Source organism: Camellia sinensis, chromosome 8, assembly GCF_055761805.1.
Source record: "Camellia sinensis isolate YWXY chromosome 8, ASM5576180v1, whole genome shotgun sequence".
Taxonomy (NCBI): domain Eukaryota; kingdom Viridiplantae; phylum Streptophyta; class Magnoliopsida; order Ericales; family Theaceae; genus Camellia; species Camellia sinensis.
In genome coordinates, this window is record NC_138968.1 from 163526983 (window position 1) to 163548881 (window position 21899).

General features: G+C 35.4%; 1 protein-coding gene across 6 annotated transcripts; it reads left to right on the top strand.

Annotated features, from left to right (window-relative positions):
- The first annotated feature begins 5035 nt into the window (after positions 1-5035).
- On the top strand, positions 5036-18435 carry LOC114319069 (25S rRNA (uridine(2634)-N(3))-methyltransferase). Of its 6 annotated transcripts, none has more exons than XM_082884022.1 (6): positions 5036-5576; positions 7167-7371; positions 8572-9472; positions 10724-10771; positions 17974-18040; positions 18124-18435. In XM_082884022.1, the coding sequence occupies exons 1-6, from the start codon at positions 5399-5401 to the stop codon at positions 18345-18347; spliced, it is 1623 nt and encodes a 540-aa protein (XP_082740148.1). In that variant the 5' UTR covers positions 5036-5398; the 3' UTR covers positions 18348-18435. The 6 variants fall into 6 exon arrangements, with proteins under 6 accessions (XP_082740148.1, XP_082740150.1, XP_082740149.1 ...); XM_082884024.1 differs by having other exon boundaries at positions 18137-18280; XM_082884023.1 differs by lacking the exon at positions 10724-10771.
- The last annotated feature ends 3464 nt before the right edge of the window (positions 18436-21899 follow it).

The following is a 21899-nucleotide window of genomic DNA, read 5'->3' on the forward strand; positions in this document are numbered from 1 at the left end:
TAGAGTACCTTGGGATATAATATAGTGGGTGTTAGAGAAGAAAGAGGTGACAAAATATTACATTGATGTGATTAGGGACATGTATGAAGACGTGGTGACCACTATTAGATTGTTTATTGAAGAGACAAATAAATTTCCTATCATTATAGGATTACACCAAGGATCTACCTTAAGTCCTTATCTTTTTGCTTTAGTTATGGATGAGTTGACGATAAATATTCAAGATGACGTTCCATGGTGTATGCTTTTTGCAGACAATATTGTGCTAGTGGATGAGACTAGAGAAGGAGTTAACACAAAGTTGGAGATTTGGAGAAAAGCTCTTGAATCTAAAGGATTTCAGATAAACAGAACTAAGATAGAATACATAGAGTGTAAATTTAGTAACAGTAATAATGAAAGCAGAGGAGAAGTGAAGATTGAGAACCAAAAACTATCTAAGAGCAAAATTTTTGTTATTTAGGGTCGATTATCACAACAGCGGGAAGATTGATGCGGATGTGGCCCATGGAATTAAGGCGAGATGGTGTAAGTAGAGAAGTGTGTCTGTGGTATTGTGCGATAAACGAATACCTACTAGACTAAAAGGTAAGTTCTATAGAACGACTATTAGACCAGCGATGTTGTATGGGAAGGAGTGCTGGGCAACCAAGAAACAATATGTAGATAAGCTGAGTGTGGCTGAGATGAGGATGCTAAGGTGGATGTGTGGCAAGACTAGACAAGAGAGAATTAGGAATAAGTGTATTCAGGAATGGGTATGAGTAGTACTGATAGAAGATAAATTGAGAGAGAATTGATTGAGATGGTTTGGTCACATTCAACGGAGACTAACAGAGGTAGTAGTGAAGAGATGCAATGCTGTAACGGTAGATGAGAGTGTTAGGGAACGGGGTAGGCCTAGAATAACGTTGGCTAGTGTTGTAAATAGAGATATGGATCTATTTAATTTGATTAACAAAATGACTTTTGATATGGCCGCGTGGAGAAGAAGGATTCATGTTGATGAGACTTAAGGCTTGGTTTGGTTTTATCCATTAAAAAAAAAAATGTTGGTGAAAATAAAACTTTGAGGTGGTGATGTTGGAGAGTGATGGCCAGGACGGAATTAGGATTTTATTACTAAAGGGGTGAAAGGGCGAATAATTTTTTTTTACCATATATACATGCACACACATACATACAATATGATATATAAATTACATATATATATATATATATATATAAATACTATGGAAATAATGTCTCATACGATAAAGAAGCTTTTTTGGGTGCAAAACAAGAAAAGAATGCAAAAGAATAATATATATATTTTAAAGTATTATGACAATAGTATTTCACAGAAACAAGAGCCATGGCCACTCATAATTTTTTCCTAGCTCCATGGTGATGGCAACAATAGAAATGGATGGTAAAGAACCAGAGCAGCTGTGGAAATGAAGAAGGATCATTGTTGGCGGTAGTGGAAAGAGGAGGATAGGGAACGAAGGTTGTTTGTTTCCGATGACTATGATTGGGGAAATAATCACCTGAGGCACACAAAAGAAAAAAAATTAAGGTCTGTCTTTTTTTTGACCAAATTAAGGTCTGTCTGTAAACCATTTGATTCACGAGATGGTCATGAAAAAGATACTATTCTCTTACTATTTATGTAGGAAAATGCTAAAGACTTTTACCAATACTTATATCAAAATATTTTATATAGGTATTGTTGCAAAATTTTGGTTTTATAAGGCTTATTTTCGGTCAACTTTGAGCCCAAAATTGAGTGGGCCCTAAACGCCTTTTGAGGTGGGTCTGAAAAGGTGACGTGTTCCTTGCCGCATGGCAAGTCATACGGTGGAGACGGTTAGTCAAAACCATTTATGAGTGAATAAGAAGTTGACGTCGTTTTCGGGTTCGTGGAATGGACAATTAAAGAAGTAAATGTGAGTTTCCTTGAAATGGGTTGTCCCACATTGAAACTTTAAGAGAGGTTTTGTGGGTGTATAAGCATTTGGTGTACTAACTTGGGTTAGCCCTAAGGAGTAGGGGTGTGCATAATACCGTCGAAACCGCTGAAACCGCCAAAACCGCATCGAACCGCACCGTCAAGGCAAATTCGTTATTATTTGCCAATCGAACCGCCGGTTTTTGGTAAGAAAAATGGCAAATTCTAGTGACACTTTTATCAATCCGCCGGTTTCTATTTTTCTTCCAAACCGCACCGACCCGCACCGCTATTAAATCATGTTTTATAAGATTCTAAAAATTCTTTTTTACTTAAGTTTGCTTGTTGTTCTATACCTTAGAATATAATATTACATTACTGCTCGGGGGAAATTCAAGATGTCAGTAATCCAAAATAAAGTTGGATTCCAATTCACTTTTCAATCTTTTTTTTCTGGCCATGTTGCAAACTTGCATCAGTTCACTTTTCAATCTAAATACTTTTCAACAGTAAACATTTTCAATATATTGTAAACCCTGAATAATATTAATTTTATGTATTGTATTTTATCATTGTAGCTTCCACAGATGCTTGTAATGAATTGATGGCATAGTCGTTGATATTATCATGTTGTTGCTACACTTGCTGCATCAGAAGAAAGCTTCGCAAGAAGCTTAACATCACGGTATCTCTCGTCTTTTTTTTACTCTTTGATTTAAGTTTTGTAATTTGAATTATATTTTTTATAAACCGCCAATCCGCCCGAACCGCCAAGGCAAATCCGCTATTATTTGCCAACCGAACCGCCGGTTTTTGATAAGGAAAATGGCAAATTCTAGTGACACTTTTATCAATCCGCCACCCGCCATACGGTTTCTATTTTTCTTTCAAACCGCACCGACCCGTACCGCGCACACCCCTACTAAGGAGTATCCCAAGTTTGTAGAAGGGAGGAGTTATGGACAAATTGAACCTTAGCCAAAACCACAACACGTGCGTGCCGCCGCCGTCCGACCGGCCCAGCCAAGCGCGAGTGTAGGTCGGTTCTAATATTACTTTTTTGGACGAAATTCATTTGAATTTTTTTTCTAAAAAAACATAATGAAATTAAATTTAAATTTGGTGCCAAAATTGAATTTAAAAATGTTCTGTCCAAATTTACCTCTCTCAGTCCGAAATTTCCAATAGAGTCAACTGTTTGAAACTGCCAAATAACTACCCAGCAGTTATAGATCCACAACTGCCGAACATATTCAAAAAAATTGGCTGTAGATCTGTTTGAAAATAGGTTCATACCTGTTCGGCTCTTTACTGCACCTGTTCGGACAGTGTATTTTGCCTATAAATACTAGATCTATTCCAACATTTTAGTATTCCAAAAATTAATTTTTGTTGCCTTCCTTTTGCTCTCTTGCATCTATTATTCTTCATATAATTTTTAGGAAAAAATCTAGAGAGTATAGAACACAGGTTCTAGTTCGCCGGACAAATTTGTTTAGAGTGCTACTACAAATTTGTGAAGATCATTGTATCATGGGAGATAGACGCTATTAGTCCGTAAGCACCATAGTGGGGTGAATTTTTCTTAAGAATAGAGTGTCACACACTCGACTTGATCTTTTAAATATTCATTCGGTTCGGTAAAAATAAATTTGGTACGTAATTTATTTTATTTGTTTGATTTGTTTCAATTTTTTTTTATTATTCACAGAAGATTGTTCCATCAGGTATAGAACTCATATCATATAGGTTTTATATTGGTTCTACATTCATGCGAGATATTTAAGTAAAAGTTTTCGTAAAACATTTGGGATTCCTAGTACTCATTTATGTATGTTGCTAATACTAATGCAATTATGACTTGGGAAAATGGTCCAGACCCCCACCACCCCCACTATTTTTTGATTGGTCTATATTTTTTTTTTGTCTTCCACTTGCAACCCCCCACGTAGGGGTGGGGGGCTGGGGGTCACCCCCTACTGGGAGTCCCCAGCATTGTTGTCATGACTTGTCATTATAAAATTTTTGGATAAATTATAAATACATTTTTTTATATTTGTTTAAAATATAAATTGTTTCTTAAAATTTTAAAAATTACATCTTGTCCCTTTAAATTTTTAATTGCATAACAATTAATTATTTTTATTAATAAATTATTGAGTCAATTAATATTTTTAATAATATCATAAATATATTTTAATTAATAATTCAAGTAATTTTATTATTGTATAAGAGAGTAGTTAAGGATTTTATTTTTTCTGTTAATTTTGTTATATAATTTTTTTTTAAAAATATTTTTTTAAAGGATTTGATAGTATGACTATGCCCTAAGTGACAAGATGATGGAGACTTTCGATTGGAGCACATAAGCGCAATGATATTATGTGTTGAAGCTCTGGAGCTAGTGCGTTTTTGGGGCTGAACTTCCACCTTTTGTGCTATCAAGGGATTGCCCTTGAAATGTGTATGTCATTGGGGAACTTTACCTCCGTATTCTCTTACTCTTATTTAAACTGTTATTACACACGAATGAGTACAATTTACTTGAAATAACTCAATGAGAAAAAGATTATTTTTGACTAAAAGACAATATTCTCAATTTATATTTTCTTGTGAATTTGATAGTAATAATGGTAAATTGGAGGATATTTAAAGGTTTTGAATATAAAATGGATTATAAATTTAGGAACATCACATATATAACTTTATTTTTCCTAAAATTTATATTTTTTGAATTTTCTAGTCGAGATCTATTCAACAAAAGAATTTGAAATTTTGAGAAAAATATGAAATAAAAAAAGCACTGAATTTTCTATCATTGGATAGTGCAATTTTACTGACAAGATTCAGTGAAATTAGTGAAACTTTACCATCAATGGCAAGGTAGTTCGTTTAGATATTCTTTTCTTTTAATTGTCCTTTTGCTTTTGCTTTTTCTTTTTACCTAACATGCTTTTCCTTTTGCTTTAACTTTTGATTTGCCTATTGCTTTAGCTTTTGATTTGCCTTGACATCAATCACTATCATTGAAATCATATCCAGCGATCACAAAACATGGGAGGAAGAGAGAGCAAGATAAATTCTTCAATAATGTTTGTTTTAAATATTATTTTCAATGAAAATAAGAATAATATGAATGAAACACATGGTCTAGGGGCGTGACTACTGGAAAACATGCTTCAACTTCATTCTTTTAATAGGCGCAACTCTTGGAAATGCAATTGTGGCCGTGTTGTGCCGATGACAAACAGTCATTAAGCAATATGAGGGCATTTTGGTAAGTCAAAAAGTAGAAAACCGCAAGAGTCTTCACAATTAAAGTAGAAGCATGAGGGCACTTTGGTCAACCAGGTCCTTATACCTGATGGTGAGGATATTTCCAGCGTTAGACTCACGCTATTTTTTGCGCTTTTATATTATGGTTATAGATGAGTACCATAAACCAACCCATTCATTAGAGAGAGTGAGATGAGTAGTGGTAGTAGGAGGAGGAGGAGGAGGAAGGAGAGAGTGAGATGGATACAACACTACAACAATGGGCAGAAGATACTACTGGTTGGTGAAGGTGACTTCTCATTTTCAGCATGTTTAGCTAGAGCTTTTGGCTCTGCTGTTAACATGGTTGCAACTTCTCTTCATTCTCAAGGTGAGTCCAATGAGAGATAAAGTTTTGTTTAATATGGTTATAATTTTGGATGCTTTATATCCCTTCAATATTTTATCAAAATTTTCAATTTTTATGTGTTGCGAACAACAAATACATAAAGTGTTAGTCAATTTTTCTTTTTTAAAAATTGGATGTTTGTGGTTATCTTACATGCACTTTGGCCAATTTTTAATATATCACTACAACATATAACACTTTTACAGACCAATTGATTTCATTCCTAATACTAGTATTTTTGCCTCCAATTACATTTAGTGCCAAAATTAAAATCATCGCTAGAATGGTAAGGAAAGCCTTGTCCCAGAAAAGTCAAATTAACCTTTTGGTGACAAATTTTTTTTGTAACGTCACTAAAATTGAGAATTAGTGATGATTTTCCTTCCGTGCCTAAATGTTTGAATTTTCAAAACTAAATATTTCGTCGGTAATAATTTGTTCCTAAAAGATTGTTTTTAGGGACAAAATTCAATTGATGCCTAAAAATTAGTCTCTAAATCCCTAATTCCTTGTAGTGACTGACAAATTTTTATTAGCTCTTTTAATAAATTTTTTTGATGTGACATTAGATTTTTTTAATCAATAAGAAAAAAGTTTTTCATTTTTGAGCTAAAAACACAATGAGGACATCTATATATGCATTTAATATTTTTTTTTGTGTTATATTTTGGTGCAAAACTTTCGTGATTTGTGATAGATTTAATTACAACAATACCCAAGCAACCAAAATTAACAAACTAAATCATCTAGCATGTACGAAAGTGATTTAAATTGTTATTTTACAAATAATAAATCGACACAAACGATTTTTACGTGAAAAAAATCACAGTTGGAGCACCTCCAATTGTGATAAAAAATCATGGCGAAACATCACTAATCAATCCGCTATGAAGAAAGAAAGAACACAAAATTACCAAACAATTTACCCAACCTCTATAAACTTGTTTTCAACAATCTATGTCTCTTTCACCAATGCCTTCGTCTTGAAATTGAGCAGCTTGATGTCGAATCCACAACATCCATATCGAATCAACGACTACGAGCAGCTTCGAACTCTTTCAAAGACTTCACAGTTGAACCTCCAGAATCCACCGAAGAAGAACACTCTTGTATTAAAGAATCAAACACTCCTTTGATGTGTACTTATCAAACCATGAATTAAACTCAAACAAACATCGAAGAAACTAGCAAAAATACTTTAGAAGAAAACCCTAATTCCCAAAAATATGATCGGGAAGTTGTAAATCTGATTGAAACTCAGCTTTATAGCAAATAGAGTCGCGATGGTCGCTTAAGCGCAAAAACTGTCGCTCAAGCGATTAGACTAATATGCGTGTTTTGCCTTAAGTGTTTTCGCTCGAGCTACCAAAAGGTTCGCTCATGCGCGCAATAACCCTTCTCAGTATTTTTGTAGACCGTGAAAACTACTGGGACCAAGGTTTCTTTGCTTGAACCAAACTTCCTTCGCTTGAGCGAGCAAGCCAAATTTCCAGGAAACTTTACAACTCGATGTACTATGTTTGTTCACGGAATTGGCAACACTAAGGGACCTAACATTTGGTTTTTATGCAGAGTTGTTAAAGGTGAAACACTGGACAAGTGAAGCAGAATTGCAGACATTAGAGAGATTAGGATGCCTAATTTTGCATGAAGTGGGTGTGTATGAGATGGGCAACCATCCCACACTAAGTCGCATGAAATTTGATGTTGTAATATTTAATTTTCCTCATGCAGGCCATTTTCATGGCTTTTGTGAAAGAGATGAAGAGCTTATTGGGTAAGGTTTCATTTGTTTCGACGAAAAATATATTATACAAAAAATATTTTTCTTATAAATTGATTTTACAAAAAAAAAATATTTTGTTTTTGTTTTTTGGCATTTGATTAACACTTGAAACAAAAATATTTTATTGTCTAAAAGAGAAATTTTAATTCAATAAAGTGTCATTTATGACTTTTTAGTGAGCTAAAATATTTATTTGAATGAAAAGGTAGTGAGTGAGAGCTAACTTTGTAAAAATCGACTTACAAAAATTTTAAAGGTAAGTTATTGTTGGGAAAATTATGCAAAAATATTTTCTTTAAAAAATGTTTTACTTGCTTTTTATTCAACAAAACAACAAAAAATAAATAAAATATTTTTGACAAAAATATTTTATGTCAAAATAAATGGAGCCTAAGTGTAGTGAGTTTTTTTTCAACTATCTACTAATGTTATGTACACTGAAAAATGAAATTTATTTATTTTTGAACTAAAAACACTGAAATTCATTGGAATGCCATTTTTTAGTCAATAAAAAAAAAATTATTTGGTACAAAAATATTTTTTTACTTTCAAAAGGTAAAAAATATTTTCTAAATTAAGTCTTATTTATGCTACCACATTGCCACAACTGTTTCCACCTCCATCTTTTTCACCACCTTTTTCCACTTCCACCACCAGCATCACCACCACAAATAAATACTATCACGACCACCACCATCCTTAAGAAAAGTTATAATCATTAGTATATTAGTTTTAATATCATAATCACTCTTAGGAAAATATTTTGGGAGAATTTCAGCTTAGTATAAAATTTGAAAAATAAATACAAATTAGTGATAAATTTTTATCAATATTAATAATTAAAATTATAAAATTTTCCTTTCATATGTAATAATTTCTCAAATTATAACTGAGAGGTAATTTTCCCAAATATTTTTTTATCAAAATAATTTTTATGTTAAAAATTTTTTCATCAAAATTTAGTGACAAATGATGTCTGGCTTAGTTCAAAAAAATAAAAAAAATAAAAAAATTGAGGTCTGGCAGTTGAAGTACTCCAGCTAAAACACCCATCAATATGACTCAAAATTTTATAAATGTGGCTATCAATCAAGTTGAGTTTCAGGTTTTTATTTATTTATTTATTTTTTATAGAATTCTGTTTATAAATAATTAAAAAAAACATGATTTGGGTGTATCATTGAGAGACAGGATGCACAGGGAGCTTTTGACTGCTTTTTTTGAAAATGCAAGAGATTTGCTGGAGGAAGGTGGTGAAGTGCATGTCACACACAGGGACGACTATCCTTACAACACATGGGGTTTGGAAAAGCTAGCTTCAAAAGCTGGCTTTTATTTGAAAGAGAAAGTGGAGTTTGAAAAGGGGAACTACCCAGGATACCATAACAAGAGAGGTGGTGATATCAACTGCAACAAGCCATTCCCTCTCAAACTCTGTTTCACTTTCAAATTCACTCTCAAGAAAAGTTATTTGCCGAAGAATAATGTCATTGACCACAACAATCAAATGGTGAAGAAGATTGACACTGTAAGTGGTGACAGGGTGAAATGTATTGTTAAAAGTTTTATGCCAATGAATGATGTCATTGACGACCACAATAAAATGGTGCGGAAGATTGGCACTGTAAGTGGTGACATGGTGGAATGTATTGTTAAAAGTTCTCTACCGGTGAATGATGTTGTTGATGACCACAATAAAATGGTGAGGAAGATTGACATTGTAAGTGGTGACAGGGTGAAATGTGTCGTTGAAAGTTCTATGCCGATGAATGATGTCGTTGATGACCACGATAAAATGATGAGGAAGATTGACACTGTAAGTGATGACAGGATGAAATGTATCATTAAAAATTCTATGCCGATGAATGATGTCGTTGACGACGACGATAAAATGGTGGAGAAGATTGACACTGTAAGTGGTGACAGGGTGAAATTTATCGTTAAAAGTTCTATGCCAATGAATGAAGTTGTTGACAACCACGATAAAATGGTGAGGAAGATTGACACTGTAAGTCGTGACAGGATGAAATGTATCGTTAAAAAATCTATGCCGATGAATGATGTCATTGACAACAGCAATAAGATTGACACTGTAAGTAGTGACAGGGTGGGATGTATTCTTACTGCTCTCTTTTTTCTTATACTAGTCATGGTTATTAAAATTGTAATTTGGATCATAGGATCGTACGATCCTACAATCCTACATTGCTAAAATGATCTATATCGTTGTAGGATCGATATTATAATAGGATCGCAAGTAGTATTGTATGGAATCGCCCGTGATCGTATAGAATCGTAGATAGGATCATAAGTATGATCGTAAATTTTGTGATTTTCACTACAAGAAAATTGGCCTATAACGACGTTTTTGTTATGACGTTTTTTCAAAAACGTCGTTTCAAAGATTTTTAAAATACTTTGTAGACAACTCATTCTTAATTCAATTCTATTTTGGGACTGATACAGAGGTATTATTTAATATTGTAGTTTGACTAGGTTTATTATATTCTTGTTCTGGGTGTTCTTTATTGTTTATTTATAGTTATTTGCATAGTTGTCATTTTTGTTCCCTCATACCTTCCTGTTTTCCGTAGACTATTGTAAATACCTTCTTCACTTCTTTTTTTCTCACCCAACTCCCAACTCCCTTGCAATAGGGATTCTGAAGTTCCTTGCCATCTCTCTTGCTCTCATGTTTTTCTATGGGTGTTCCCATGTTGGAAGGTAGCTACCATGTTGGAAGGTAGCTAATCTAAGAAACAAGAAATGGATCTATGGTTGCCCCTTCTAGGTGTTTTTTAAAAAATCTACTAAGCATGTTGGAAGGTAGCTAATCTAAGAAACAAGAAATGGATCCATGTTTTTGTAAAATCTACTAGCTGGTCATAGAGTTGCAACTTTGGAACTTCTAAACTTCAAGAAAATTTAAACTCATCTTTGCATCAGCAACACAGCAAGTTCCTTTCATAACTGAAAAATCAACTTGCAGAATTTTTTGGCAAAGAAGCAGAAATACTTTAGTTTTGAAACATGCTTTTGGGTCTGGAAGATAAAAGAGTGATTTGGCAACATGTGCAAATTACAAGTTTTTTGGTTAAAGAAATAAAATACATGTTTTTCTCTTAATTTTTCGATTTCGGTGACTTTGGTGGCCTGCGATTAGGCTATGTTGGCAAGGTTTAATAATGACAGTCTAAATATAATTAACCATATATAGTTTAAAATTTTAAGTTTTGTCAGACTTGGTAATGTGATTATTTAGTTCTCATTCTTTTTTTTTTGTGTTTCAACGAGCTGATGTTTACATTGATAGATCTGATCCATTAAAAATTATTTCATGCAGCTGGCTGTTTTGGGAGGTTCTTTACTGGGGACATTCTTATCTGAGAAGGTCAAATTTTCTCATTTGTCAGCCAAAAAACATCCTTAAAATATAGTAGTTTTGCCCAAACACATAAAACACTTGGTCATTATTACTCAGTCTCTTGTTCTTAGTTGCAAGAAGTATGCAAATCAGATGGCACCTGAAACATTGAGTTGCAGTCTCACAAAATGAGACACACATCATTATCAAATGTAACATAATTATCCTTTCGGCCTGATTATTTATCATTGTGGGTATATCATATTCTACCCGGATTGTGTTTATGCCCCATTTGCAACCTGCACGACCTGATTAATCTGTTAGGTCTGAACCGTTTCTTGCTGTATTCTGATCTTAGTATATATTATCTGTTATTATGGGGATTAGGGGTATGAGATTGGAGTGAGTTTTTCTTACAAACAGCTTTGAGAGTGAGGCAGCTGCTCTTGAAACCCCCATTCTTTGCTCGTGGACTTAGGGTTGTAGATGAACTACGTATATCTCATTTTCGTTTGTTCTATCATAACCATGGTTATCAGAATCCCGATCCGGATCTTACGATCCTACGATCTTACGATCCATTTGAGTACAATCGATCCGGATCGTGTAAAAAACTCCTTATAGGTAGGATCTTTCGATCCTGGTAGTGGGATCTTATAGGATCGCGGAATCCTGATCCGAATCCGATCTTATCCGATCCAATTTACAAGCCTTGTTTTGTATTGTATGACATATTTTTGAAGAAAAGGATATTCAGATTTCTTATCAATTATGAATTACATAACAGTATTTATATACAATGCTGAGACTGAAATATAACTAATCACTGTAACTACTGAACTAATTTCTAACCACTTAACCAATTCCTAACTGGTTTCCTAACTGACTATACAATGCATGTGATGTAACTGATTCTGAATGTACAGCTGGAGCTGTAGCAGTTGCAACTGATGCAACTGAATCTGAAGCAACTGATGCAACTGAATCTGAAGCTGAAGCCAAACCTGGAGCTGGAGATGCTGGAGCTGAAGCTGCTGTTGTGGTTGTCTTATCACCCTCTTGCAAGCTGATGGGAGAAGGAGAGACCAGAAGCTTGGCTTGAAGATATTGAAACCGAGACACAGAGAGAGGTTTTGTAAAGATATCAGCAATCTGATCCAGAGAAGGAACATAACGGAGTAAAATCTGTTTGCGGGCAACTTTTTCGCGAATAAAGTGACAATCGACCTCTATATGTTTTGAACGAGTGTGAAACACAGGGTTGGAAGCTAAGGCAATTGCCGAGAGGTTATCACACCATAAAATGGGAGCAACCGAGGAAGGAAGCTGAAGTTCACGAAGCAACATTTGCAACCAGGTGAGTTCAGCAGCAGTATGCGCTAAAGACCTGTATTCTGCCTCTGTGGAGGAACGAGACACTGTGGGTTATTTTTTTGCTGACCAAGAAATAAGATTCGAACCAAGATACACACAATAGCCTGACGTACTGCGACGATCAAGAACATCACCAGCCCAGTTAGAGTCAGAGAAAGCCTGTAAATCAAAAGAACTAGGACTGAATGTGAGACCATGAGTTAAAGTCCCTTGAATAAAGCGAAGCAATCTCTTGACTGAAGCAAAATGCCCAACAGTTGGAGCATGCATATGTTGACAGGCTTGATTAACTGATAGTGACAAATCAGGCCTGGTGATTTTAAGATATTGTAGAGCCCCAACGATACTTCGATAAAGGTCAGGTTGACTAAATGGAATATGAGAATCTGAAGAGAGAGAAGGCTTGACAGAACTTGGTGAATGGCAAGGCTTGCAATTGGCCATCCCAGCCTTAAGAAGAATGTCAGAGGCGTACTTATGTTGAGACAGAAAATAAGAATCACCACAATCCTGAATGGAGACCCCTAAAAAATAGGAAATATTCCCCAACTCTTTCATAGCAAAGACAGTATGCATGTGGGCAATAAGAGAGGCAATGTGAGAAGAATTATTGCCTGTGACTAGGATATCATCAACATAGACTAAGAGAATAGTGATGGTAGAAGCTGTCCGTTGAATGAATAAGGAATTATCACAGTGACTGTTAATGAAACCTTGAGATAAAAGAAAAGTAGAGAAGGTGGAGTACCAAGCTCTCGGTGCTTGCTTTAAACCGTAGATAGCCTTTTTTAAGAGACAAACATGATGGGGATGAGCAACACTAAGAAAACCAGGTGGCTGAGTCATGTAAACTTCCTCCTCTAAGGTTCCATGAAGAAAAGCATTACTTATGTCAAGTTGCTTTAGAGGCCAATTATAATGCAAGGCAACACACAGTAAAATGCGAATGGTGGGTTGTTTGGCGACAGGGCTAAAAGTTTCAGTATAATCGATACCCTCTTGTTGTAGAAACCCCTTGGCAACCAAACGAGCCTTATAACGAGCAATAGAGCCATCAGAATTACGCTTAATGCGAAAAACCCACTTGCAGCCTATGGCAGATTTAGAAGAAGGTAGAGGAACCAATGACCAAGTACCCTGGGCGAGAAGAGCATTATATTCCTCCGACATTGCTTTATGCCAGACAGAGGACTGAAGAGCTTGCTGATAGTTCAATGGTTCAGTATCAAAACAGGCAAAAGAAGCAGCAGAAGAAGAGGCCAATAAGGCTTGAGAAGAAGTTTTAGATCGAGTGAGCATAGGGTGTGTATTAGGGATAGAAGGAGGAAGAGGAAGATCAATAGAAATAGAAGAAATAGGAATAGAAGAAGGAGGCTGGACACCAGCAGAAAGAACCTGATCAGTAGAGACAGGAGACGAAGAAGGATGAGCAGATGACGATGTAGGCTGAGACAGGACAGTTGGAAGAGGGACAGAAAAAGACTTAGGAAGAGAGGAAGACTGAAAATTTAAAGAAGGGGACCAGAAAAAAGACTGGAGCTGAGACAAAGTCTGAGACAGAGGAGTAGTAGAGGCTGTAGCTGTAGCTGTGGCAGAGGTGGTACGAAATGGAAAGATTTGCTCATGGAAGATGACATGACGAGACAAATACACCTTCCCAGAGGAAGGATCTAAGCACCTGTAGCCTTTGTAAGAAGGATGATACCCGAGAAAGACACATAAAGTAGATTTAGGTTGTAGTTTATGAGATGTGTGGGGTTTGAGCCAGGGAAAACATTGGCAGCCGAACACACGCATAAAGGAGTAATCTGGTGATTGATGGAACAACAATTCATAAGGAGAAGCATGAGGAGTGGTAGAACTAGGCAAACGATTAATCAAGAAAATAGCTGTAGAAATGGCATCAAACCAGTACTTGATAGGAATGGATGAATGATGAAGCAAAGCAATAGCAGTTTCAGTGATATGTCTATGCTTCCTTTCAGAGACTCCATTTTGAGGAGGTGTATGTGGACAAGAAATCTGATGGAGAATACCATGAGTGCGAAAATATTGAGTCATAGATGAATTAACAAACTCAGTGCCACCATCAGTGCGAAAATTTTTTAGATGAATAGAAAATTGATTTGCAACATAAGCTGCGAATTCCACAAATTTAGCAAAAACTTCACTCTTGTAACATAAGGGAAAAAGCCAAGTAAACTTGCTATATTCATCAACAAAGATTACATAGTATTTGTAACCAGAAACAGATGGTAAAAATGGTCCCCAAACATCACTGTGAACTAGTGAAAAAGGTTTATTTACAGTGGAGTTAGAAAGATTAAAAGGTAGTCTATGACTTTTGGCCATAGAGCAGTGAACACACGGGAAATCATTATTCTTGGTTTTATTACAGGCAACAGAAAGAGAAGACTTTAGTTTATTAAACTTGAGAGGTGATGGATGACCCAACCTCTGGTGCCAAACAGTTTCAGGCACAGCAGTAGCAGTGGAATGAAAGAAAGCATTATGAGAAATAGAAGAAGGAGAAACAGCAGCAGCTGATGAAGAATAGGCAGGCTTGGATGGTGCATGAAAATGATATAAACCATGGGAATTAAGGCCCTTGTGTAAGATGCCCTTCGTGTGCTTGTCCTGAATAATGAAGGAAGAATCATCAAATGTAATGGTACATTGATTATCTTTAGTGAGTTTATGCACAGACACAAGATTAGAATTAATAGGAGTGTGCAAAACTTTATTGAGGTTGAAAGTATGATGTGGAGTAGGCAAAAGACCTTTACCAGTGTGAAGAATAGGGATAGAATTACCATTACCAACAGTGATATGATCAGAACCTTGGTAAGGTTGATGAAGACTCAGATTTGACAGATCATTAGTCATATGATCAGATGCAGCTGAATCAAGATACCATGGGGAAGAGTCATAGTGAGATGGAGCAGAGGCCACATAAGCTTGAGAGTTTGACAGTCCAGTTGATGTTCCAGTTGATGATTGTGAAGATTGATAAGATGGAGAGGCAGTTTGCTGAGACTGTGGCTGTGGCTGATAAGTAGCATCTAACCTATGCCAACAATCCAAGGCTGAGTGATTAGTCTTACCACAAATTTGACAAATCAAGTTGTTGTGATGATGTCCTCTTGATAATTGTCTACCTCTCCCTCTAGGAGAGTATCGACCTCGGAAGCCAAATGTAGAACCACCTTTGTTACCTCTGAATGAAGACCTGCCTCGGCCAAAAGAGCCACGAGTAGTAGCATATGCAATGGGGGATTCATGTGCCTGAATCTTCTTTGTTTTGGAATCAATATGCAGAGACTCTGAACAGAGGAGAGAAGAAAGTTCCTCCATCGAAATAGCTTCGGTTCTTGCTCGAATTGTAGTCTTTAAAGCATCAAATTCATCTGGTAAACCGTTCAAGGTGAGAAGAACTAGATCTTCTTCTTCTATAGGAGAAGAAGCAAGTGCAAGTTGATCTGCCAGAGTTTTAATCTGAGACAAGTATTCTTCAATTGTCTGAGAGCCTTTAGTCAGATTATTCAAACGATTCTTCATTTGATGAATATGACTACGAGACACAGTAGTGAATCTTTTACAAAGAACATTCCAGACCTCTGCACTGTGTTGCAGATGCAAAATAGAAGAAAATATCACAGGTGTGAGTGTAGCTGTAATACAACTCAGGAGATGTGCATCAATCTGTTTCCACTGTGCATAATCTGGATTGATTTCTTCAGCTCCATCAACATTTTTGATTGTTAATGATGGAGGAAGAGAAGAACCATCAACAAACCCTATCAGATTTGTAGCACGTAGAATATTGAGAACTTGACTTCTCCAAATGATAAAATTTGATGAATCTAGCTTGACAGTTATAAAGGAATTGAGATTTGAGATGAGAAGACTGAGATTTGGAGGAAGAGTGCTTGAGGTAGTCATTGAAGATGTGGAAGAAGTCATTGAAGAGTTGTGAAGCTTCTTGTAGATGAAGAACTACAGAGAAATTGATATCAGAAATTTAGAGTGCTCGTGGGAGCTATGGAAGCTCTGATACCATGAAGAAAAGGATATTCAGATTTCTTATCAATTATGAATTACATAACAGTATTTATATACAATGCTGAGACTGAAATATAACTAATCACTGTAACTACTGAACTAATTTCTAACCACTTAACCAATTCCTAACTGGTTTCCTAACTGACTATACAATGCATGTGATGTAACTGATTCTGAATGTACAGCTGGAGCTGTAGCAGTTGCAACTGATGCAACTGAATCTGAAGCAACTGATGCAACTGAATCTGAAGCTGAAGCCAAACCTGGAGCTGGAGATGCTGGAGCTGAAGCTGCTGTTGTGGTTGTCTTATCAATTTTATTGTAAATTTTATGTTTGTTGTCTAAATACCAATTTATGTGGTCAAAATAAAATAATAAAAATTAAGTAGTATTGAATCAAATAGACTAAGAAAAACAAACTAGGAAACAAATATTTAAATATTGCGGTAATTTAAAAAAATTAAATAATCGAAAAAACAAACTTAGCTTTAGTGGAGTCTAAGGAGGGTAAGATGATTACAAATTTATCTCAGTTTTTGGAGAGATTATTTTTGTGACTTGAATCCGCTCCACCAGGGATGCTAACGACAAACTTTATCATTCGGTTAAGTTAGTCTTTTGAGTTCTTAATCTATTTTCATATCAACTTTGTTAAATATTTTTTCTTCACTTTTTATGCATCATTATAGATTGTAAAGTATTTTGTTGTAGAATTCTTCTTCTTCTTCATCTTCTTTTTTGATGAAATACAATACTTTTACCATCGAGTTTTCTATTGTATAATATTATATGTACATTTTACATGGAGTATTATATTTTTCACAATATCTTTACTTCTTTTTAATAGAATATAAGCTCATTTTGTGTATGCTTTATAAGAAATATTTATTTAAATTAAATTATTATATAATCTGTCTTTTTCAGTAGGATCTTACGATCCTCGATCCGATTCTACGATCCGATCCTATAAACACCTCCAACGATCCAACGTAGGATCCCGATTTTAACAACCTTGATCATAACACTTGTGTATTATTTTCAGTTGCTTTAAAAGAACAAGTAACTAAGAGCTTTTTTATTTTTTTGAACATCAGAATCCAAGAACTTAGAACATAACTGTGTTTGTTTCCGAAAAAAATAACGTTCTTCAAAAAATTATATGTTTGGTTGTGATGTTAAAACTAATGTGCTAGTGGTTCTATTAGTGGTGGGTGGTGTTGGCAAGACTTTAGTCTTGAAAATATTTTTCACCTTTCAAATTTGAAAAATGTTTTCCACCAAAGAAGCTTGTTTTCCGTTGATCACGAAACACATTTTCCGATACCAAACATCAAAAAATGTTTTCTAGGAAAAAAAAAATGCTTAAAAAACAGAGCATAAGACTTAGTATTAGAACATTGTTAGTGGCAAATATATTAATAATATTGGAAAAATAATATTAATAATATCCAGTACCTTGTTTATCTTTATCCATTTCTTAAGTAATGCATTCAAACCGCTCTCCACTAATTTCTTTTACGGTGTACTTATTCCCTGTTATTTCTTATATGTTAAAGTGGAGTCATTTTCTGAAACTACTATTACACCATGTAAATTTGTTTTGCTTGTTGTCATTAATTTTTGGATTTCGGCCATTGAGATTTTCACTTATCAACTGAGTGTTGGGGACAATTGGCAGCTGCTGTTTTTCTAGGCCTTCCATGATTTTAGTTGATGTTTCACTGTCTTGAACATGAAACAAATATTGTCACAGGAGCACTAATAAGTTCTTTTATTTCATGGTTGGACTTTAGGATCGGTTTGACCTGATAGCAGATTCAAACACAATCCTAATGATCTTATTCCTCACATGGTTTATGGGTGAGTATTAAAATTCTCTTTCTAATCTTTTATGTTTTATCTTTGACTTTGTTCTTAGCCTTCTTTGTGGGTGTTGGTACAAGAATGTTTCTGCAGGAGGAACCTGAGGGATCAAGAGTTTGCATGTCACAATTATTTTTCTACTGCTTTATTTTGGAACTTATATTCTTCAGGAGAGAGAGTCAATTTGTGTTTTAAGACAATTCTAATTGCCTTCTATATTAGATTGTTGTTGGATGATGTGAAACTGTGCATGAGATGGCTGCTTGGTTTGTTGGGATTGAACTTATTGAATTTTTTTTCTTGAAGGATGTTGTATTGGATACTATTATAGATGTGAGGGAATAATAATCTCACAGAAATATGTCTATACAAAGTTTTATTCATTATTTCTATTTTACAGGTATATTTTTAAAGTTAAATCTCACAAAATTAGTAGTTCCAAAAAAAAAAAAAAAAAATCTATTGCGGCGTTTTTCAAAACGCCACTATAGTTATTTTTAAAAAATAATAAAAAAAGTTATTTCAACGTTTTTGAAGTGTCGCTGAATGCCTGTGTGACGTCATGTGACCATTGGCTGCCACATTTAGCGGCGTTTGTATAAACGCCTCCTATACTAATTTTACGACGTTTTTAAAGCGTCATAAACTTCCAGCAATGGCCGAGTCCTCGGCGTTTGGTGGTAAGCATCACTAAAGGAATTAGCAGCGTTTTTCAGACATATAGCGGCGTTTTTAAAACGCCGTTAAAAGTCATTTTTCCAGCAGTGTTTTCACCTTAGTTTTAATATGTATGATTTTAATTTGTATTTTTATCCTTTTTTTTAATAGAAAGTAGAATCTTACAATTATCGAGCCGATTTTACGTCCGATCCATGAGACTCTCTCACCAATTCTACCTAGGATGTTGTTTTTAACAACCTTGATACTAGTATTCTTACTAGTCCACAGTTTTTTTTTTTTTTTTTTTTGGGTACATTGGATTGAACTGCTTTGCAGTGTTTGTATGTTTGTTCTAAATTCTAATTAGTAATTGGACATGCTCTGTGTTTTTTAAATTTAAACATATTGAAAAATGAGAAGTGCCTTGTTGTGTGCTTGCATCTTCTGAAATGATAGTATTCAGGAAAACAAGATTTATGTTTTTGAATCAAGGATTTGTAGTCAGTTGCGGGGCCATTAAATTTATCCAGAAGGGGCAACTTGTAATCATAACTTCGATTTTTTTTTTTTCTTTTTTTTCTCGGCAATCAATAATAATAAAATAATTTTAAGTTTTTTTTTGATCAGTAAACAAAGAACTTTATTGATAGTAAACACAATTACATCAATAAAAGGGGTTGTATGCAAAAGCATTATAGCGAGCAAATTGATCCCAACAAAATTGGCACCAATAAGCTAGCCCAAACAACTGCTAGCATGACAATGAGTTGGTGAGAAACCAACCAAAAGAACCGACCAAAACAGAGAAAAACAAAGAAAACCACACAGCACCACCCATAATTACACCAGACAAACATCAGGCACCAACCAAGAACAAACAGAAAACCAGCAACAAAAACTCAGAGTGAAGAGCAGGAACAAAAGTAACAACATAGCAGCAGCAGAAAAACACATCAGCAACAAAACTCAGAGTGAAGAACAGAAACAACATCATGCACAGATTCACTCTATTCCTATGCTACAAAACTTAATTTGTTGCAAGTTAAACAAAAAATCATTGACCGAGAAAGGCAGCCCAGGATCAGATGCTCTAACCCACAAAGGAACCCTGGTTTTAATTAGATCACATAAACCAGTCAGATCTGGTTGTAGATAAAAAAACATCACCTCATTCCTATGCTTCCAAATAGACCACAAGGAAGCAAGAGGTAAAACATTCCAAACTTTTCTCTCAAATCTGTTGCTCGTAAACCCAGCCCAAAACTACAATACTCCTTCCACTGAAGTCGGCATAACCCATTGTGACCCCCACCAGAGAAAGATACCAGCCCACACCCTCCAGACAAAAAGACACCACAATAGAACATGATTAACAGACTCTGCTTTAGCTTTGCAAAACACACATAGGATGTTAACAGTAGCAGGAATGACACCAATCCGATGAAGGAAAGAAGAAGTTTTTAACCTTTGTTTCCACTCTAGCCACACAAAAGCTTTAGCTCTAGGAGTAGATACATTCTGCCAAATCATCTTGGAGATAATACCATAATCACGAGTTTGCAAAATGTTTTCACACCACCTATAAGCAGATGAGATGCTGAAACATCCAGAATTTCCAGCCCTCTAACAAAAAACATCAACCTTATCAACTCTCAACTCACGAATGTTATTAACCAAGGTAACCAAACGAGCAACCTCTTCCTTTTCCCAAGCTCGAAGCACTCTATTGAAACATTCCTCCCACTCATGTAGGGTCCTCCTTAATTCAATAACTTGTTTAACTGATTTCAGTTTATTAGGGGAGATACTATAAAGTTGAGGAAATTCATCTTTTAGACATCTAACACCCACCCACTTATCCTCCCAGAAAAGAGTTCTAGCTCCATTAGCAACCAATATGAAAGTATTGCTAACAAAGAAACTGTGCAGAGCAGGATTGAAATTTGCTACAGAGAGGATATCCTTCCATAACCAAGAATGCTTCTGGGAGGCTTCCGTATTTGGGTACCACTTGCTTCCTTGAATGTTATATTTTCCACATACAACTTTCTTCCACAACAAATTCTCCTTTCTACCAAACCTCCACCACCACCTTAGTAGTAGGTAAGCATTAACATCTCGAAGACTCTTGATGCCTAAGCCACCTTTAATGACACTCCTAGTGACTTCAGACCATTTCACCATGTGTAGCTTGCTCTTGATCACAGACCCACCCCATAGAAAAGCAGTTTGAATCTTTTCTAACTCTTTAGCAACTCCTTCAGGCATCTTAAACAATGAGAGATAGTAAATTAGGAGGCTAAATAAAACTGCCTTGATAAGAGTGAGCCTCTCAGGAAGGGATAAGAACCTTCTTTTCCAGCTAGCCAACTTAACTTTAAATCTATCAACAATAGGCTTCCAAGTCTTCAATCTGCCTGGATTAGCCCCAAGAGGCAACCCAAGGTACTTAAAAGGAAGCTTTTGACACTTACAATTCAACCTACCAGCAAAATCAGCGAGCAAATCATTCTGCACCCCTATACCACTAATCACACTCTTGTGATAATTAATTCGAAGCCCAGAAATCATTTCAAAGCATCGAAGAATCCTCTTGATATTCACCACTTCTCCCCAGTCTGCCTCACAAAAAATAATAGAATCATCAGCAAACTGAAGATGGGACACAGAAATTTCATTAGCCCCAAGAACAACACCGTTGAAAAGATTTAATTCCCTAGCCCTGGTCAACAAAATGTTAAGACCCTTAACTACCATATTGAAAAGGAAAGGGGAGAGAGGATCCCCTTGCCTAAGGCCTTGAGATGGTCTGAACTCCGATGTAGGGGAACCATTCACAAAAACTGAAACTCGTATATTTGAGATACACTTCTGCACCCAAGTCAGCCACTTTGCTCCAAAACCAAAAAGTCTTCATCATAGAAAGCAAAAAGGACCAATTAATAGAATCATAAGCCTTTTTGAAATCAAGTTTCAGAATAATACCACGTCTTTTTGTTTTCTTCCATCAATCAACAATTTCATTTGCAATTAAAACCCCATCGAGAATATTTCTACCTCCCACAAACGCTGACTGCTCCTCACTGATTATTCTAGGCATCACCATCTTTAGTCGGTTAGCCAAAACCTTAGAAAGAATCTTGTACACTGACCCAATTAAACTTATAGGTCGGTAGTCCCCAAGAATAATTGGATT